This window comes from Physeter macrocephalus, chromosome 14, assembly GCF_002837175.3.
Source record: "Physeter macrocephalus isolate SW-GA chromosome 14, ASM283717v5, whole genome shotgun sequence".
NCBI lineage: Eukaryota > Metazoa > Chordata > Mammalia > Artiodactyla > Physeteridae > Physeter > Physeter macrocephalus.
Window position 1 is genome coordinate 49,249,001 of NC_041227.1, and position 20,076 is coordinate 49,269,076.

At 48.1% G+C, this 20,076-nt stretch overlaps 1 protein-coding gene and 1 long non-coding RNA gene across 2 annotated transcripts; one reads left to right on the forward strand and one right to left on the reverse strand.

Annotated features, from left to right (window-relative positions):
- Nucleotides 1-429: 429 nt before the first annotated feature.
- LOC114487720 (uncharacterized) lies at nucleotides 430-6,910 on the forward strand. Its single transcript, XR_003683038.1, has 4 exons — nucleotides 430-1,130; nucleotides 3,361-3,594; nucleotides 5,760-5,908; nucleotides 6,824-6,910. It is a non-coding gene; the product is annotated as an uncharacterized lncRNA (long non-coding RNA).
- A 1,668-nt stretch (nucleotides 6,911-8,578) lies between these two features.
- Nucleotides 8,579-19,658, reverse strand: ZSCAN32 (zinc finger and SCAN domain containing 32). Its single transcript, XM_007120038.3, is given in 9 exon segments — nucleotides 8,579-8,699; nucleotides 8,701-9,436; nucleotides 10,555-10,833; nucleotides 10,836-11,041; nucleotides 12,442-12,451; nucleotides 14,395-14,497; nucleotides 14,817-14,911; nucleotides 17,281-17,446; nucleotides 18,764-19,658. Coding segments are annotated over 9 exon segments (2,079 nt in total). The 5' UTR covers nucleotides 19,127-19,658.
- Nucleotides 19,659-20,076: the final 418 nt, after the last annotated feature.

Genomic DNA, 20,076 nt, shown 5'->3' on the forward strand with positions numbered 1-20,076 from the left:
TATATCACATCCCAGCTCCCTCCATTTATATCCTGATGGAGTACTACTCTCACTGTGCAACCAGATTGTTTATAAATGATGGATTGATGAAGTGGGGCCAGAATAAACGCAGAGAGAAGCCTCCACTGTTCTTTCCCACACACTCTTATCCCAACCCATGAGCTCCCTCTTCAGAATATATCCAGAATATCCCAATCCAGAATCACACACACACACACACACACACACACACACACACACACACACACACGAAAATTAGAAAAGTATTTGAATGTCCATCAAAAGGGAAATGATTGAAGATTGAACACATAATGGTAAATGCCAAACACAGGTGTTTTTAAAAAAATAAAGATGAGGTTGATATATTGAAACAGAAAAACTTGGAAGATATACTAAGTAGACAAAATTACAGATTAAGGTCCAGCAAGACATACACACCAATGACAGTTATTTCCTCTGGAGAGGGAGTGTAACTTGGGAGTTAAGGGATGAGAGGCTTCATTTTAAAATGAGAATGTTTTGCGATACTTGTGGAATATGAAAAAATTAAAACAGAGGGAAGAAAAGCATTGGGTGAGAAGCGAGTTCTAGTCCTACTTCTGTGATTAGACAGTCACTTAAACTCTGTCGCAGTTTTCTCGTCTGGAGGACGGTAATAGTATTGGCTTCATAGGATTGGTGTGAGGATAAGTTACTGTGTACGTGTATAAAACTGTGCCAAACATATAGTAAGCGTTACGTATTTTTGATACTGTCATTGTCACATCTGTAAGTAGGGTATGAGTCCGGATAAGCCTGGTACAAAGACCCTTCGAAGTAAGAGATGCGGAAGCTCCTGTCAAGCAGAACAGCAGCAGTAACCAATAGGAGGGATTAACAACCGTCCAGATCCAAGGCCCCAGGTTTTTGAACAGCGTTATTGGTCCAGGTTATGACGCAAACGAGGAACGCATCTCCTCATTGGGGAAGACTGCTGTCGATTAGGGGGGGAGCGGAACCAGCTGGGGAGGGCTGTGCGTATCCCGTGGCGCTGTTTTCCGGCTTAGCCCTTGCGCATTCGTCAGGCTTTCTGGAAGTCCCGGCCTGCCCCGCGACAGCTTCAGGCCGCGCTCTCTGGGAAATTTGACCAGGTGGGTGAGTCGCGCGTTTGAGGCTGGCTTTTCGCGGCGGGGCGGGCTGGAGCTCCGCGGCTCCGCCCTCTCCCCGAGGCTCTCATGATGTCCTGGGTCGTGTGACGGGAAGACTCTCAGTGGCCGTGAGCTGGTGCCTCCTCCCTCTGTTTGGAGAGGCCTGGGAACATGGTAGGCTGGTGTACGGGACCTGTCGCTCTTTGGGGCTCCTGTCCGCTCTCTTTCCCCGTGAAGTGTGCTTTGAAAGGCTCAGAGCCTTTTACCCTTGTGCTTTACGCGAATAAAACACTGGTTCACCGAGGCCCTATCGCGTCCTTGTGCGCCCTTGTGTTGGGCGGTGAGGACACGAACACAGCTCAAACGTGCTCCTTGCACTCAGAGAGCTCCCAAACTGTGGAGTAGATAAACCCGCAGAAACAAGTTCTGGTGTTAGGTGGAGTAAGAGAAGGCGCCCTGAGGAAAGAGTTACAGACAGGGCCGAGGAGTTCAGAGCGTCAAGGAAGCGTCAAGAAGGTGGTGATGGTGCTGTTACCAGTCCTTTTCCAGTGGGTTTTTTGTCTTCTTTGATGGACTTCACTCATTGAGAACATAAAATTTACCGTATTTCTAATTTCTAGGCTTAGGTGCCCTTCCTCCCTAGCTTGGGAGGAATGGAGATTGGCAGCCCCTGGTGTTCAGTTTCTCTGGAAAGAATGAAATCAGGTCTTGGGAAAAGGTTAGAGGGCAAAGACACTATGGAAAGCAGAGAGCCTGTTCCATGATGTGGGATCAGTTCACCTGTGCTGGATTGTAGACAATGTGTAGGAGAGTGCGCAGTGAGACTGGAGGAGTAGGTTAGATCTAGAATGCCAGGGAGAGCCTTTGCAAGTTAGGAGATCTTGTCTTATTTCAGTGGTATTAGGAAGTCTTGAAGGCTTTTGAGCAGAGCAGTTTACACAATTGAATTAGATTTGTAGAAAGTCAAGAAATCCAGATCTGCTCTGTAGGAAGATCAGGTAGACAGATGGAAGACTCTTGTACCAGCCTGGCCTAATGATGTGTCCCTGACCAGGGGTTCTCAACCAGGGAAGATTTTGACCCCCCCCAAAGATATTTGGCAAAATCTGGAGTAGTCTTGTCATGACTAGACGGGTGCTCCTGACATCTAGTGGGTGGAGACAAGGAGTGCAGCTAAACATCCTACAATGCATAGGACACCCCCCCAACCCCCCACCCCGACCCACACAGACAACAAAGACCTGTCTGGCCCCAAATGTCAATACTGTAGTGCTGAAGTTCAAGGGAATTCCCTGGAGGTCCAGCAGTTAGGACTCCACACTTCCACTGCAGGGGGCACGGGTTCGATCCCTGGTCGGGGAACTAAGATCCTGCATGCCGCACAGCGCGGCCAAAAAAAAAAAACCTGAGCTTTAAAACAAACAAAAAAAAATAGTGCTGAAGTTCAGAAATGCAACCCTAGAGCGACAGAAGTGGAAACGAAGGGGAGACAGATCTCAGAGACGTCTCAGCCAGAGACCAGTCTTCGCCTCCTTTCATATTCTTTACAATGCTTAAGTACTTTAAGCAGTCAATCAGGTCTAAAGACCCAGACTTCCTTGTCTTTTTTCACCCTTTCATTCCTTTGCAAAATATTTATTTTGCATGAGACACTATTCAAGGTGCTGTGATTCAGCAATGAACAAAACAAATTACCTGCTCTCTAAGAACCTTACATTCTTGTAGGGATGACAGACGTGAAATCAATAAATATATGTCAAGTAGTGAGATATGCTATAAAGAAGTTCCTGTAAGACAGAGCTTCTGTTATTATCACCACAGACCATTTACTCTGCATCTTGTAAGTGCCAAGCACTGGCTAGATGCTTTACAAATAGCATTTCTAATCTTTTTCTCTATGCTGCAGGATTGGTATAGTTATGCTTAGATGAGAAAAAGAAGCTTAGAGAAGTTGAGTCTTTTGCCCCACATCAGTTAATGAGGAGTTGATCTGGCACTGGAAACTGGATCCACCTGACAGTCAAAGTCTGTGAGATTTCCATTAGGTAACACTGTCTGACTTGAATGGGAGAAAAAAAATCTATACCTTCTCACCCAAACTTAGCAAAGTGAAGTAGAAATGAAGTTCTTATTGGAAAGGCCTAGCTGGAAGTGATTCTCCACATTGTAGGAACTGCATTTGAGAACACATGAGCCTCAGTTGAATTCCTCTTCATTACTCACATTCTCTCAGGTGGCTGATGGCAGGTCCTGACATCTCAGAGAGGTTGGCAACTTGGAGGTCTCCCACCAGCTCTTCAGACTCTCATGTTATTGGCAACTGCTGGGCCTCACTCACAAGCTTTCAGCCAGCTCTGGGAGCTGTGCTTATGATGGCTGCAGCCCAAACTACATTCAACGAGAAGATCCTGGAGCTGAAGCAATTCCCAACACGTCTTCCTTTCTGCATAGGAATATCCAAGCCTGGGTGAGGGTGCATCATCCAGGAAGCGCTGAGAAGGCAGTGACCTTGGTGCAGAAGGGGTGTAAGGAAAGAGAAATGGGATCAGGTTGGAGGGGGCCTGAGTTAGGGGACAGGCAGTTGGAACAAGGTGGAGAAACTTGATTTAGCTGCTGCTTCTCAAGCACTTGTTTGTTTTCCTGATTGGTGTCCATGCCAGCTTTTAAGAGAACAGAATTTCTCTCCCCTTTGAAGGAAGGAGGGTGGGTGGAGAGAGAGTTTGGACCCTCATCAATCACCGAGCTTTCAGTAGGTCTCAGCTGCCAAGAATAAAGGAAGGGAAGTATTTGTCCCTGTAGAACTCAGACTTTCTCTTCTGCAGGTTATAATGACCTGAGCCAGCTCTGTAAACGAGAATCTTCTGGTTCTTGACATGCCTGTTGTAAGACAGAGGGATTGTAACGCTCAGCTAGCTGTGGGAACTTCGGTTACGTCCTCAGTGTCTGGGTCACACCTCTCACAAAACAGATAAACAGAACTGGATTTCTGGTCAGGAGAGGGCCAGACTGGGACCTGCTGAGGACCGATAGTAGAGTAGTGCTGCAAGATATAGCAGTGCTGTGGGGCCCTGGGCAGGGGCTGCCCCAGACCTCCCAGCACCGCCCTGAGCACACAGGACTCAGAAGTGCTCTCTCCTGTTCTGCTCAGCCACACACATCATATTCCTCAATCAAGTTTCTAACTCTGGCTTTGCAGGAATCTCCGTTCCTATCCTTTTCCTCCCTGGGCCCATATGATGATCTTTGGCGGGGGAGGTAGGGTGTCCATTGATGGGGTTTATTTCCAGGTGATGGTGTTTGTGCTCCAAGAAGAGCCAGCAACCGGGGTTATGGCCGGGGGAGCAGTTACCAGGCTTCTATTGGAGACCATGAAGCCCATCCTCAGGGGCTTTCCCAAGAGAAGAGGCAGAGCTATGCTCAGACCACTCAGACACTGGGGCCTTAAAGAACAGCCCACCTATTTGAAGAACAGAGTCTCAGGCTGGAAAGGGGAGAGGCAGGAAGAATCCAGGAATGAGAGGTTGTCTGTGCCTGTGCCATCCATCAGAGACGTGACCTTATCGTTCTGTCATGACCACAGTTGGGAGCAGGAAGCTAGTGATTTGGGATGCAGTTGTGATTCTGAGGCAGCTCAGTTCCGTATAGAGGCTTTGTCGTTCCCTCTGGTTCTCCCTTCAGAAAACTTCATTCCATGATAGCTCTTAGAAGGGTCATGTATGAATCAGGTCTAGGGTCTTACATGGTGACCTGCTGCCATACAAGGCAGAGGGCTGGATCTTAGTTTAGATCCATAAGACTCTGCCGCTGTCAGGTGCGGCACTTGGGTCCTGACTCTCTTCTGGTCTGCCCAGCCACATGTACCGTGCCTCGATGGAAGGGGTAATTTTGATCATCCTGTATAACAAGTGAGATCTCTGATGGGTCTCCTTTTCTTTTTAATGGGTCTCTTTTTGCTTTTTCTCACTTTGGCTGTTAAAGTTTCTTAGGAACCATGTCTAATCTATACTGTGTAATAACTAGCTCTTAATCTTGTGCCAGGCACGACACCATGCCCAGGAGGTAGTTGCTGGTAATGGGTGTGACATGAAACCTCAACTGTGCCTTCCTCCTCCCCAGGAGGCTGGGCCTGCCTTCCTCCTCCCCAGGAGGCTGGGCCTACGGCCCCTGCCACAAGGCTACCCTGGTGGCATGAACATGTAGTATAAGGTCTGTGTTTGGAGGTTTCACAGAAATTGTTAGCCAGAAAGAGTGTTGAGAGTGAGAGAGTGAAAAATTAAAGGTTTTGAAATTGATCTAACCCAGGTCAAAATCCAGCTCTTTCACTTGAATCACTATGCAAGTCACTTTAAACCTATGATAGCAGGTGTGCATTGGGGCTATCAGGAAACCCAGACTTTACTTGCAAATCTCAGTAAATCCCCAATTTATCGAAAACTCCAGAAGTGCCATTAGAATGGCCAAGTGTACAGGGAATGCCCGAGCAGCTTCAGGACCACAGCTTTCTCCAGATGCCAGAACAGGGTGGCACAAGTTCAAAATCCTTCAGGCTAACTTCCATATCACAGGGAGTAGCCAGGTTAATTGCTAGTGTCCTGTGACCTGCACTCAGTCCTTCTCTTTGTCTCTACCCAGAAGCCGAGCCAAGGACGAGCAGCAGGACTGCAAGGAGGCTGGAGCTGATAATGGTGAAAGCGAGGATTTGCCTGTGATGATGTCAGCGATGACATGGGCACAGTCTCATCCAGGACCCCAGGAGTCCCTGGCTGTTCCCAAACTGAACGGTAAGGCAGTCCCTCACAGGAGAGGCAGACAGGAGGTGGTTAGAGGAAAGGAAGTTAGGTAGGAGGCCTGAGGGGCCCAGCTCTGGCTTTGGCTGTGACCATCCATCAGCCACCTTAGGCTGAGGAACCACAGCAGATGTGTGAAAAGGGAATGGTGTGCAGGCTTTGCGCTACTTCTCTGGGTTGTGAGAATATTTATTTGATCCTGTCTGTGGCAAGTGGTTAGCAGTCCTTAGGAAAAAGGCATGCTGTCAATTGAAAAATTGTATCAATGACTTAAAATGTTTCAGTGAGGAAGGGATGTACAGACACTATATGGAGAGCCCCAGTATTAAACGTACAGGGGAAAACTGGCTCTTCAATGGATATCTGAAGGGCTGAAGCAAACCAGGAGTATAAGTTACACGTCAGAGGAAATGGATAGACTTGGGGGTGTTGCCTTTTGTACAGCCTACTTCAAATTTATTCTCAAGTGGTTGGTGCAGTGATCAGGCTGATTTGTCAGTGGGACGTAGACACTAAGGTAACAGAGGTGGTAACTGTAGGAAGCAGTGACCACACAGGGAGTAGGGGGAAAGGCTGGGTTTATCAGAACTTGGAACTTAGAAGAGTGGCCCTGCGGAGCTGGAACTCAGATCTTGGGGCTCGGGGGCTGGGTGTGCTGCCTGACTTGTGCTGTATTTCTGAGGGGTCCAGTAAGGCTGGTTCGGGAAGGAAGATACAGTGTTTCGTTCACTGCTTTGTATTTGGCTTCTGTGTAATACCTGGTACTTTATAGGCAATCAAATGTTTCCTGAATGAATGAATAACTGGATATATTCTCCAGTTCCTACTGTCTGCTCCAGACCCTCCCAAGAGGCTGACAGGCAAGGGCTGGGCGCTCTAGTACTCTGTGTTCTTTCTCCTGCCCAGCAGACGAGAGGATAAAGCAACTTGGACGGTGGAGGCAATCTAAGAATGCAAGGAGTTCAACAGTTGTATCCGTTTCCCTGGTTACCGCAGACCCAGGAGTGGGAGGAGCCTGCCTGTGAGGCCTGGGTACCTGCGCTTCCTTAGCGATTCCATTGACTTTCACTGGCTCTCCTCACTTATCAAAGCCAGCTTCTTTGAGCTGGTGTACAAAGCCCTTCAGTAGTTGATCCACCCCGGGCTGTCCCCCTCTTCCCCACCATGATCTCCAATGAAGTCAGGCTGTCCCCCAACAGGTCACATTCAAGCCCATCTCTTTGCCTTTGCCTGAGCTTTCCTAAGGTATCATTTTTTCCCCCTCTCTGTAGAGCAGAGGTAAGTATGTGACTCTGGGAACTGGCCTGCATAGCTTGTCCACTGGGCCATGTTCAGGGACCGTGTATGCAGAGAACTGTGGGATGGGCCAAGCGAGACTCAAGCTGAGGAAACACTGAAGTATATTTTTCTGTCCTGCCTTTGCTTCTCCTTTTCTAAATTAAAAAAAATTTTTTTTGGCTTTGAGGTAGAGTATACATTCTCCTTTGCTCATCTGTAATTCCTCAAGAAGGCTTAAAGCAGAGACTATGACACTTGCTTGTCAACAAAGCTTAGGCAAGGTACTGACAACTTGCATGCACAGACCAAGAACCATGGACAACTTACCCATCTTTCACCACATTTTATCATAGAGATTTCACAAAAGCTTAAACATCTATGCCTTGTTCTGGATCAGTAAGCTTTCATTTTGGCTCTTCATGCTCCTCACACCCACCCTTCTTTTCACCTGTAGTCAGAGCCACCTGCAGCCCCTGTGTTTTCCTTACTCCCCAACCCAACTGTATTCCTTCTCTCCCCATTTCCTGCCCCTTATTCCTTCTCTGCATGTCCTACTGTCCTGAAGCAGGTTCTACCCTTGGATCCTCTTGAGGACCGTGCAGGCTTCTGCATGAGAATAAAGTTTCTAATGGAGAAAATTACAACCAAAGGCCAAAGAAGTAGAGGGAGAAACACCTTTATTGTCAACAGAAGTGGTAATGGTTATAAACTTGTAGAAAGTGTTAACTGTAAGAGACAGTAAACCAGGAACTAGGGTGGAGGTGATGGTAAAATGAGGAATCTTACAAAGATTAACCTAGATGTTACCCTTGCTCTGAGATTATGTCACCAAGGGAAACAGATTTAATACTGCCCAGTGGCTTAACCTCTCCTTCCTTTCATTTGTTCTTTTTTTGGTGGTGGCTGGATTACAGAGTAGTGATCTGCTCTGAAGTTAGCAGTAGTACCTAACACTAGGTGCCAGAGGTCAGTTGTTGGTTTAGAATACATCCAGGCTGTTAACTTCTAGATATGCTTCCCATGAGGGTGGAGAATTTCTTCTCTGACATGGCCCAGAAACAGTGCTGAGGCCACTAGCGCCCCCATTCTCTGTTGGGAACAGTCATACCCAGGTTTCCTGGCAGGACTTATGGATCCTGTAGCCTTGTCCCCTTCAAACAGAATTGAAATCGACAATGAGACAGGACCCAGGAGTCCCAGGCAGAGCCAGAAAGAGTTCAGCATTCTTACCCTGATTCCTCTTCCTGGATGTGGTTCTTAAGATCTGGTTGTCAGTAAACCTATAGCTAAGCTGGGGATTGCCCAGTAGAACTCTCCACAAGCAGAAGGAAGCGCTGAGAAACACGTGTTGACATAAGGAATTGCTCCGTCGGGTTTCTTCCACACTCATAGCACATGCCTTCCTTCCTGGGATATGGGAACTTCTTTTGTGTGTACCCCCTGATGGTGGATGAGGGCAGGGTTCTTAGTGAAGATTTTCTCACACTGAGAGCACTGGTAATGCTTTTCCCGTGTGGGTTTTCTGGTGGGCACTCAAGTAGGAGCCGTTGTTGAAGCTTTTCCCACACTGCCCACACTTGTATGGGCTCTCCCCAGTGTGGACTCGCCGGTGAGCGCTGAACTGGGAGCTGTTGTTGAATCTCTTTGCACAGACAGTGCACTGATAAGGCTTCTCCCCCGTGTGGGTCCTCTGATGGACAATGAGGCTGGAGCTCTGGTTGAAGCTTTTCCCACATTCCCCACACTGGTAGGGTCTCTCCCCTGTGTGAGTTCTCAGGTGGGCAGTGAGGTTGGAGCGCTCACTGAAGCCTTTCCCACACTCACTGCACTTGTGAGGCTTCTCTCCCGTGTGGATTCTCTGGTGTCGAACAAGATAAGAACTTCGGCTAAAGCTTTTCCCACATTCGTGACATTTAGAAGCTTTTTCCACTTTGGGGACTGGCTGGTGGTGAGAGGGAGAACTCTGAGAGCAGTTTCTCCCACACAGGAAATGTGTACAGGCCTTTTCCCCAGTACGAAGTCTCTGGTGACTCATCCTCTTCTGGGATGGGGGTTTCTCCTCACTCTCCCCTGGAGAACATCTTCGTTGCCTTCTTGACACTGGAGCACTCGCCCAGCCTCTTTTTAGCTCAGAGTGCCAAAAGACTTCACTGGACTTTCTCTGAAAAGGCTTGTTCATTTCTGCTTCCTCTGTATCATCCCATTTCCAATTCTCTTTTGTAATCCCGCTCTTGATCTCAATACCTGCAAGAACAGAAATACATCAGACTGTCGGGACTTCCCTGGTGGTGCAGTGGTTAGGAATACGCCTGCCAATGCAGGGGACACGGGTTCGAGCCCTGGTCCAGTAAGATCCCACATGCCACAGAACAACTAAGCCTTTGTGCCACAACTACTGAGCCTGTGCTCTAGAGCCCACGAGCCACAACTACTGAGCCCGCGTGCCACAGCTACTGAAGCCTGCGCGCCTAGAGCCTGTGCTCCGCAACAAGTACTGCAATGAGAAGCCTGTGCACCACAATGAAGAGTAGCCCCCCGCTCGCCACAACTAGAGAAAGCCTGTGTGCAGCAACAAAGACCCAACGCAGATATAAATAAATAAATAAATAAATAAATAAAAATAAATGTTAAAAAAAAAGAAATACATCAGACTGTGGAGCAGGAAAACAATGGAATGAGGAAAGAATTACAACTAAACTACCTTTAAGAAGAAAAACTAATTGGAATTCTCATGTGATTCAGTCTTCTGCTAATTAAAAACCTAAGTTTTATTTTCCAATTGTAATATTTTTAAGCTCCAAATTCTATGATCACAGGTAAATATACCCAAAACTCCATCCACCCACTTTGCTCCTATTGCAGCACCTCTTTTTGGATGTTCTGACACAATGACAAAATGAGGTGAGGAGTCAAGCCCTTTGTCATCTGTCTCAGTTCTTGAATGGCATGGCTTCTGGGAAGAGTAACAAAAGGCCACCCTGGGTTTAATCATCTCAAACAGGAAGAAGGCAAGTTGCTAGGCATCTGGGAAGCCCAGGCTTAGATTTGAAAGGAGGGTCAGTGCTGGAGGAGAGAGAGTCTGGGCTGGAGACCTGACTGGCCATCTATGGAAGCAAAGTTAAGTGCAAATCCATGGGGAAAAATGACATGGACCCTGTAAAAGAGGCCAGCAAAGCAAAATCGGGGCTCTGAAGTGCAAAGGAAATAATCCTTAACCATGAAAACCAAGACTCTCTGGACTATGTCAGGTCTACATCAGGATGACAAGGCCAGGAGCAGAATGGCCCTCTGGTGATGCTAGGCTAATGGCCCTAAGTGGACTTTCCCATGCTTTAACCAAGAGTCAAAGCCAAGAGTCTTACCACGTCTGTTTGGGAACAGGTCTGGCAGGCCAACCCTCCTAACCGCCTGGCCAGGATCCCTGAAATCCTCTTCCTCCCAGTCCTCAGCATCCACGGTGGTACCTTCTCCAGCCTCTGTGGGCCCTCCATTCTGCTCAGTTCTCTAGCCTCAACTTCCCTCTTGGCCAGGAACAGCACTGCTTGCCATAGTAGGTGCAGAGGCGCAGGGGCTGGAAAGGGCATCAGTTTCCTCATAAAAGATACAAGGCTCAGGCACATAGCCTCTCCTCATGTTGTGGAACTCAACTGCAGGCTTTTGAACTTGGCGCGATGCTGCTCTGTGGTCTGCAGAAAGCTTTGCTCCTGGAGTTGTTCCACCAAGGCCCTGGAGATCTGGCTGTTCTGCTGATGGGTCTGGAGTTTTTCATAAAACTGAGAATTACTGAGAATGGTCAGGCGTGTCTTGGTCTCTTCATAGTCCCAGTGCACACTTGCTGCCAGGAGACAACTCAGTGATCAGAGCAGGGCGGACCAATACCGCAGTGCAGGGTTTTAGCAGCCCAGGAAGCCACTTCCTAGTCTCTCAAATTATGCCATGCTGTCTACTGTCATTTCTGGGGAGATCTCACTGTGGGCTTGTTCCTAAAGCAACAACTTCCAGGGAAATCCTCTCCAGCTGAGGAGGGGTTGTAGAGTCTTTACCAAAGCTTCTGCTTTTATTTCTCTTTATCCTGAATCCCACTAATTTCCCCTGAGAGATGATTCACGATAAGCCTCGTGCTTGTCTGTCTCCAGGGTGGTGGGAATCTCTGAGGGTAAGTGGCCATAAAAGAGGACCTGGTGAACAGGTAAGACTTGGATGGAAGCAAAGATTCACAAGAGAGAAGATCGGATGATAGGATACTTCTGCTAAGTCCCACCTCTGATGTCTGAGTCCCTCCTGATCTGGCTCCTGTACATCTGTTTATATCTCTTGTCATCCCTGTGTATGCAAGAAACTGAATTACTGCAGGTAGTGTCCCAAGGTGAGAATAAGTAGTAAAGGTCTGGGAAGAGCAGTTCAGGAAGGCTGGTTACTCAAGAACACTCAGCACAGGCCCCTCAGGGGCTGCCCATCTGGGCCGGAGGCTGAGTGCTCATTTGTCTAGAGCCATCCCAGCAAATGCATTCTGATCACACCTTGGTCATGAGGCTCTGAAGGGCACGCAGCCTCTTCTCATCACCCTCTAGTCCACTTGGTCCGAGCCACTGTCTTCTCGTGCCTGGATTACTGCAGTGGCCGCCTACCTGGTCTTGACTCTCCTCTGGACCTCCTATAGTCGCTCTCAATCCAGCTGTCAAAGTGGGCCCCTCCTCTTCATTCAACTCACCTAACCTGTGTGAGTGCCATCAGGCCAGTTTCTGAGAAATGCAACTGTCATATGACATGGACCCTGCCTTCAAGAAGACCACAGTCCTCCAAAGGTCTCCATAACAAAACGGAGACACAAACACATGTTTAAATAGAGTTAAGTGTCAAATAAATTGAAATTCTCAACGTGATCCTTTTAAAACTATTACTCCTCTGCTCAGAATCCTGCAAGTCTACCCCATTTCACACAGAAAAAGCCAGAGTCCTTACAAAGTCCTCTATGTAGGGCCTGAGGCCCTAGGTTAGTGCTTCTCAAAGTATCTGTGAAGAATCAGAGGTTTTTTTTGTTTTTCAAAATACATTGAATATGCAGTTAGATGGTGCAGCAGTGTCACATTGCTATAAAAGTTTCTAAACGCTTGCTCTCAATTTCACTCTCAGTAGTGCTGCCCCACGTGATCTGGTTCTGACCTCGTTTATTACTCTCATCCCCTCTCAATCCGCACCAGGCACACTGGCCTCCTTGCCCAGGCTCCTCCGGCTCAGAGCCTTTGCACTGGTGATCCCCTACGACTGTTAGTCTCCCCAGAGAGCCACACAGTTCACCCCTTCTCTTTCACATCTCTAATGTCATTTTCTCAGTGAGGACTACCCTGACAACCCAAATTAAAAATGCAACCCACCCTCTGTCCCCACATGCTCCATCACTCTTATCCTGCCCCATTGCCCTGCAGCTACAATGGAACCTGATTCCCAGACTAAGATGACAGCTCTCTGAATCCACACAGTGGCTCCAGCTAGGACATCACCCACCTTCCACAGAGAACACAGTGCTCCTTCCCCAGGCTAACATTAGCTTCATTCTTTTATGTTCAGTTAACAAAATCTAGATATAACACCTACTCACACAATTTACTTCTTAGGTCACAGAAACAGCCCAGGCTTTGGCTTTCCAATTTCACAACTCAAAAGAAAATCCCCTGGGTTACCAAGACAACATAATGGTTTAGGTACTGCTTTTCCCTGTGTGTAACCTGCAGGTGGCCGAGTGAATGGCTTTATGTTGGGTGTCCACTAGAGCCTTCATCCCAGCATTTCCCCAGCAATGAGGGAACAGGAACCATCCTCAATTTACAGCTGGAAGACAAGGCACAAAGTGGGGGCATGGTTTGCTTATAGGTAACAGTACCAGGACACGTGTGCCGAGAGGCCCTCACCCAAGTGGCTCTGGAGCTGGCTGTAGGTGTGGGGGCTCGTTTCCTGGACTGGCTGCTTCCTGTCAAATTTGTAGCTGTCTGAGCCCCCCACTGTGTCCTCGAGCCTCGCCTCTTTGCGCTTCCATGGCCCTTGGCTCGGCCCTTTGGCCTCAACAGCCCTGTCTACCGAGCTCCTGGGAGAACTGGAGGAGCACTGTGAGGCCGGCAGAGCTTCCTTCTCCTCCTGAAGGGCACAGGGTGCCTGGCTGCAGCCTCCCCTCCTTCGACAGTCACTGGCCCAGAGGCTTCTGAACTGGTTCATGCCGCTCCAGAGTCTAGTGGAAACCTCGTTCACACAAGAACTCAGCGACTTCCCTGCATAGCTGGCTGCTCTGCTGGTGCTCCTGGAGTTTCTCATAAAACCGAGGCTGCTGAGAACAGACAGGAGAGTCCTGGTGTCCTTGGCCGCCCAGGGTGGGCCAGGCTCTGTCCCATTTGCTGAGTCTGGCTCTTGTGCTTCACCCTTGATTTCTTCTTCCCTGTTTGCTGGTGTCTCATGGGCTTTCACTCTAGTCTCCCTTGTGGAAGTCTTAGGCCTTTTCCTTGCCCTGCAGCCCTGCATATCTGGGGTCCCTGCGTGTTCTCTGTTCCAGCCCAGGATGTCCTTCCGACCATGAATGAGCAACCCTGCATGTGGAAACGCAGGGAGGAGACATCAAGGCTGCAGAGCATCTGTCCCTGAATCTGATGGTTGGGGAGGCTGCTCTGAGGAGGAGCAGCCCAGATGGGGCAAAACTGATTTGAAAAAAGGCAAAAGATCAGTCCAGAGACTCTGAAAAAGGGCTCTTGTTGCCTCCTGAAGGGCCTGGGCATAGAAGTAGACTATCACGGTTGGATTCTCTTGTCTTTCAGTCTCCTCTGCTCCCCAGGATCTATTACAGCTGTGTGTGTGAGCACAAGTTCACTCATCTCTCCCCTGTTCCCAGCACAGCCTGTGCCTCCCTAGCTGCTGTCCTCCCTCCCCCCTCATCCTCTGCCTCCCACACGCTCTGTCCCCACTGCCCCTGTCATGAGCCCGTGCTTTCCCTTCCTTATATCCCTCTGTCCCTCTCTGTGTCTTCGTTTCTCTGTGTCTCTTGTCACCGCTCAGTATGTTCCTGTTCCTTCTTTCCCCCCACCCAACAGGCTCCCCACTGCCTCTCTGTCTCCTTTCCTCTTGGGTTCTTTTGGTCTCTCTGTCTCCAAACAACTGAACACATCCACTCTGGACCTAGAGGGAACGTGGATCCTTACCCAGCCAGGCGTTTCTGTCACTCTTCTGTGTAACATCCCTGTAGAGGGCCCTCTATTCGGGGCCCAGGTGTATCTCCCCTTCCTGACAGAAGGATATGGCTCTGTCCTCACACGTGGCTCCTCCCTGTAACAACACCAGGGTCTGCTGCTACCGATAAAATAGCACCGCTCTAGCTTGGGGTGGGGCAGAGACGGGACCACGGGTATCAGATCAGGGGCAAAGCAAGGCAGGGAGAGGTCAGGCCTCCCAAGAGAAGGATCGGGATGGGTAAAGAGCCATATGATGATGTCAGTGGACAGAAGAAGGAAACAACCCAAGAGAAACTCAATGGACCACGTAAAAATCTTTCCGGCATCTCCAGAAAAGAAGGGACTTTAGGCTGAGAGTGAGCGCAAGATGAAAGGGGAACTTAAAGAGACAAAAGGTATCCACCATAGCTCACCTGGGCCCCAGCTGTGTGGAGCACAGCACCTGTCTCCTGGTCTCCAAGACCCCTCCTCTGAGGAAGGTTCCTGGGAGCCTGCAGAGTAAGCCAGGCTAGGGGAGAAAACAGCCACTGTTAGAGGGCGGTCTCCACATAACAGCCACGGAGCAGAGGTTGTGAGTGGGGTCCCCAGGCCAGCAGCCTCAGCAGCACCTGGGAGCTCATCAGAGATGCATATTCCTGGGCCCCACTGGGATATAATTTATCAGCAACTCTGGGGGTGAGGCCTGGGAATCTGTTTAACACGCCCTCAGGTGAGTCTGATGCATAGTCGTTTCAGGACCACTGCCACAGACAATGGCCTATGTGTTAAGAAGTTTCTTTTACCAGATCCCTCCTGACATAATAGCTTTAAAAAAAGTTTTTTTCATTCTAAAGAAATATATGCATAGTATATTTTTTAAAAATTTTAATAGAATACTTGGGAGCAAGGGGAGGGAATGTCTCATTGCCCTACCACTCAAATGACTATAATGCTTTTTTTTTTAAAATTTATTTATCTAGTTTTTGGCTGTGCTGGGTCTTCGTTGCTATGCGCAGGCTTTTCTCTAGTTGCGGTGAGTGGGGGCTGCTCTTTGTTGTGGTATGTGGGCTTCTCATTGCAGTGGCTTCTCTTGTTGTAGAGCACAGGCTCTAGGCGCACAGGCTTCAGTAGTTGTGGCACATGGGCTCAGCAGTTGTGGCTTGCGGGCTCGAGAGCACAGGCTCAGTAGTTGTGGCACACAGGCTTAGCTGCTCCACGGGATGTGGGATCTTCCTGGACCAGGGCTCAAACCAATGTCCCTTGCATTGGCAGGCGGATTCTTAACCACTGCGCCACCAGGGAAATCCCCTATAGTGCTCTTAAAAATACCACGGGAATTCGATTCTTTTTTTTTTTTCAGACCAAGGTAATACATTCTTTTCCAGATCCCCATCTTCAAGAATAGTACAAAGGAAATGGTACGTTTTGATGACTTATTAGTGGAACTTGACCCCTGGGGAGGTTTCACCACTTGGGAGCAGCCCACAGGTACGGTGAGCTGAGGTTGCAGAACATGGAACACAGTGAGTCCTGCCCCTTTTACTCAGACCCCAAAGCCTCAGAAGTCACACACCAAAGAGCACAGATGTTCCCGAGAATTAAAAGTAAATAAATTCTAAATGGCAAAGTTTTCTAACATATTGATAGTGTATTTACTTCACTTAAAAAATACAAAAGCAGGGGGCTTCCCTGGTGGCGCAGTGGTTGCGCGTCTGCCTGCCGATGCAGGGGAACCGGGTTCTCGCCCCGGTCTGGGAGGATCCCACATGCCGCGGAGCGCCTGGGCCCGTGAGCCATGGCCGCTGGGCCTGCGTGTCCGGAGCCTGTGCTCCGCAACGGGAGAGGCCATAGCAGAGGGAGGCCCGCATACCACACACACAAAAAAATACAAAAGCAAATAAACTCTTAAGACTGTTTCTCATTTCATCAACAGAAGCTTGCCTTTTTAAACAGCATGAAGACAGTGCTTTTCTTTAGGATCTGAGTGGCATAAAGATAAGGTGGCTTTATAATAATTACTTAGAAACCTGTAAGGGCAGCTTTGAATTACGCAGAAAAGGCAGCAGTGGCCTTTAGATAATCTAGAAATGTATGCAGCCAAAGTGCTTCACAGAAAGAGACTTATAAAGATAGAGCCTTGGTCTGTCTGCACAATGGAATATTACTCAGCCCCAAAAACAAACCAAGTAGTGATACTTCATAGGCTGGAAACATGATAAATGAGAGAGGCTAGAAACAAAAGGTCATATATTGTAGGATTCTGTTTCTATGAAATGTTCAGAACAGGCAAATACAAAGAGAGAGAATGAGGAGTAACTGCTTAATGGGCATGGCGTTTATTTTGGGGAGGATGAAACTTTTGGAACGAGACAGAGGTGGTGATAGTACAACATTGTGACTGTACTAGATGCAACTGAATGATTCACTTGAGATGGCTAATTTTACATTAGATGATGAATTTGAGATCAATTAAATTAAATTTTTAATTAACTTTTTCTAAAAAATTAGGACAAATTTTTTAAAAAGCACTGGAAGAAAGGAAAAACAAATAGGAGAAATGTATTTTGGAAGAGATTAAGCTGGATGGAAGGGGGTTATGTCTTCAAGTTCATGAAGAACCGCTCTGTAGAAGGTGAGGTAATTATGCTCACCTTTAGTAACACCTGATTCAGAAGCAATAGAATTAAATTGTAATAAGAGAGAATTAAGCTAACACATAAAGGATCTCCACCCACATTTTAAGTGCTAGTACCATCAACTATAATTTGAAAACGTGATTTTTGGATGTATCTCAAAGGCATTTAATCTGGAACCCAGGGGCCAACTTGAGCTCAGACCTGCATTTCCAAGAGATGATTGTCCCTCACACCTTGGGGGAGGGCAGAGGCTTCTGCTTACCTTCTGACTGTCCCCACGGTCTCTGGGGTGAGCTCCGTGACCCCTTCACAGTCCATTCTTCTGGATGAACCCCCTGTTTCAGGTGGGATCTCAGTGATTCTCTGGCTGCTCCCAAGGAGGCCGTCTCCTCGATGGGCATTTTCAAGTCCTTCCCAGATTCCGGGACCTGAGAACAGACCCCATCATCTGTCACTACAAATTCCTGTCTAAAGTGACAGAGGAGACGTACTGAGAGGCAGCTGGGTTATCACCTCCCTTACTGCTTCTCACCTCCACTTCCTGCTCTCCCCTTCACCCCCCTGATGGGTTTCAAATAGCCGTTTTAACCCTTACATTCCTGTACTGTTTTCATTCACATTAAGAGTGTGATCCTGAAATGGTGGTGGACAATAAGGGAGAGATGGTCCACACAGAAACGGCAAGGGGAACGGGGACCAGGATGACTGTTAGCACAGAGGGATTCCCGCTCTGCTTAGGTCCCCTCTCCAAACTCTTAACTTCGTACTTGTGCTCCACTGCCTTTCTCCATCCATCCTGGTTATTATTAACAGTCTCCAAACCATGGATATTAAATTAACTTCCCCCATTTCTAATGCATCACCACCATACTGCTCCCCCCTCCAAATTATGTCAAAACCTCTCAATCCTATGAAATTCCACCGACACCCCCTTTGCCACTCTTCCTCCTACAGCTGGTGTGCACATCCGCCTCCTCGCTGGGAAACGCAAGCACATCCTGATCCAGCCATGCAGACTCGGGGGCCAGCGGGCTGCTTCCTGCTCTGGCCACAGTCACGTTCAGGCTGGCACTCCTCTGACCCACACTCCTCCGTTACTCGTTGCCTCTCTCAGATTTCTGACCTGGATTTCAGCCGCCTTCTTCCCACAGAATCTCCCACAACTGAAGCCCTCATGTTTCTCTTCCTTCTCCTGTGCCTTTCACACTCCCCTTCTCCCAAAATATACAAGAGGTTACACTGAGTGGATCTCAGACCTAGTCCTTACCTCTACAAGTGGGTATTTTGTGAAACTCATCACTGTCCCAAACTGACCACTTAATTCAGGCAGCAAGGACCGGCTCTAATACGACTTTGTTTAGTGTACAACACATGGCACACTCCTTCAAGGAACCTTCTAGCAAGAGAGATTAGATTTAAATTCACCAACATCTCTAATTTTCCTGACCTGCTGAGTGAAGGATTGTTGTCCTTTTCCTCGCCTTGTTTTGGAGAGTGTTATCTCACTTTAATTAGTGACTCCAAGGATTCAGTGAATATATGAATGTCTAAGTTATTTCAGCAAATGAGAAATTCTTCCCATAGACCAAGGGCATAGGACAAAGGCAGGATAGCTAATACTTTCCGGGCAGCAGACAGCTTCTGGCATTTCTCAGCTAAGCGCCTCTCCAGTAACTGGATTCTTGTGCTCCTCACACCAACTTCTTCATGACTAAAACCACAAGGTTCTGACTGCCTTTTCTCACCTGCTGCCCAGGTGCTCTCTGTACATCCTCAACCAGAGCCACAGCTTCGTCACCATTTTCTGGACACTGCTCCCTCACCCAGCTCTGGATCTTTTCTGGCAAGATGGTCAGAAACTGCTCCAAAACCAGCAGCTCCAGGATTTGCTCTTTTGAGTGTGTCTTAGGCCTCAGCCACTGACAACAGAGTTCCCAGAGTTTGCTAAAAGCTTCATGTGGACTAGCTACCTCCTGGTAGCAGAACTGCCGGAAGCGCTGGCGGGAAGCTTCATAGTCAGGGCCATTGTTGTGCAGGGCTGATTTCTGTCCCTGTGTGGAATCCTTGCTTGGGGACGGGTGTGCCTGGGAACTCCTTATTGCAGCCATGGTTTGCTTCAACGAACTGGCTCACTGGTTGCCACTTCCATCCTGCAGATCAGATTCCATCTCTTTTCTTATCACTGGGAAGCGGGTCTCCTGGATACCAGTGAAAAGTGTGTCTTTCTGGAATCAGAGACATGAGCATTTCATAGACATGCAGACTCAGATGCACACTTGAAAAAGGCTCAGTGAGGCTGAAAAGAATCGAAAAAGACAGCATGAAACCATCCCATATTCCTCCACTCTAGTTCTTATGGTTTATTTCTATACTTTTCCTTTACTCCCTCTTCAATCCAAGCCAAGGAGCCAAAGTACTAAAAATATCAAAAAACATAGTTTTCTCCCTAACCAAATTTCTGTGGATGAATTCCCCAAACTGTTCCTCAGTGTAGTCCAGCTGTTCCTTCTCGTGTTCCCCACGTGCCTGGGTCTTATCCCTGCCCTCCCTACCCTCAGAAGCCTGGACCCAGCCTCCCAATTGCCACCTTTTCTTAAGGAGGGAAAAGTATTAATCTCTTCATCACTATCACACTCTCCTCCCTCCCACCACCACCACACACACAATGAGCATGAGAAATGATTATTCTGGTTTGCTTTTATTTTCCAGCATTCCTTCCCACTTCTGACAGCAGCATCTTCTCCCTTTATGAAAAGGACCCTCTCTATTTCATTGTCTCTGGTGGGGCTGTTCATTACAGTACCCTTCCCCCAACCCCAGGAATGGGCAACTCACATAGGCTGGGCCTGTCAAAATTCTCTGGGATTTTACATACAGTTGGGGTGAAAAAAGTTGCGAATTTCCTGGAAATTGCTAAATTCGGTGGATGTAAGACTGGAGCTTTCTGCAGTTAATGTCCCACTCTCCATTCCATTGCTTCTCCTCCAGAGGCCTGAGTCTCTTTTACAGGAGTAAAGAAACTACTTTTAAAAACATGGATTCAGGTTGCCTTTCTTCC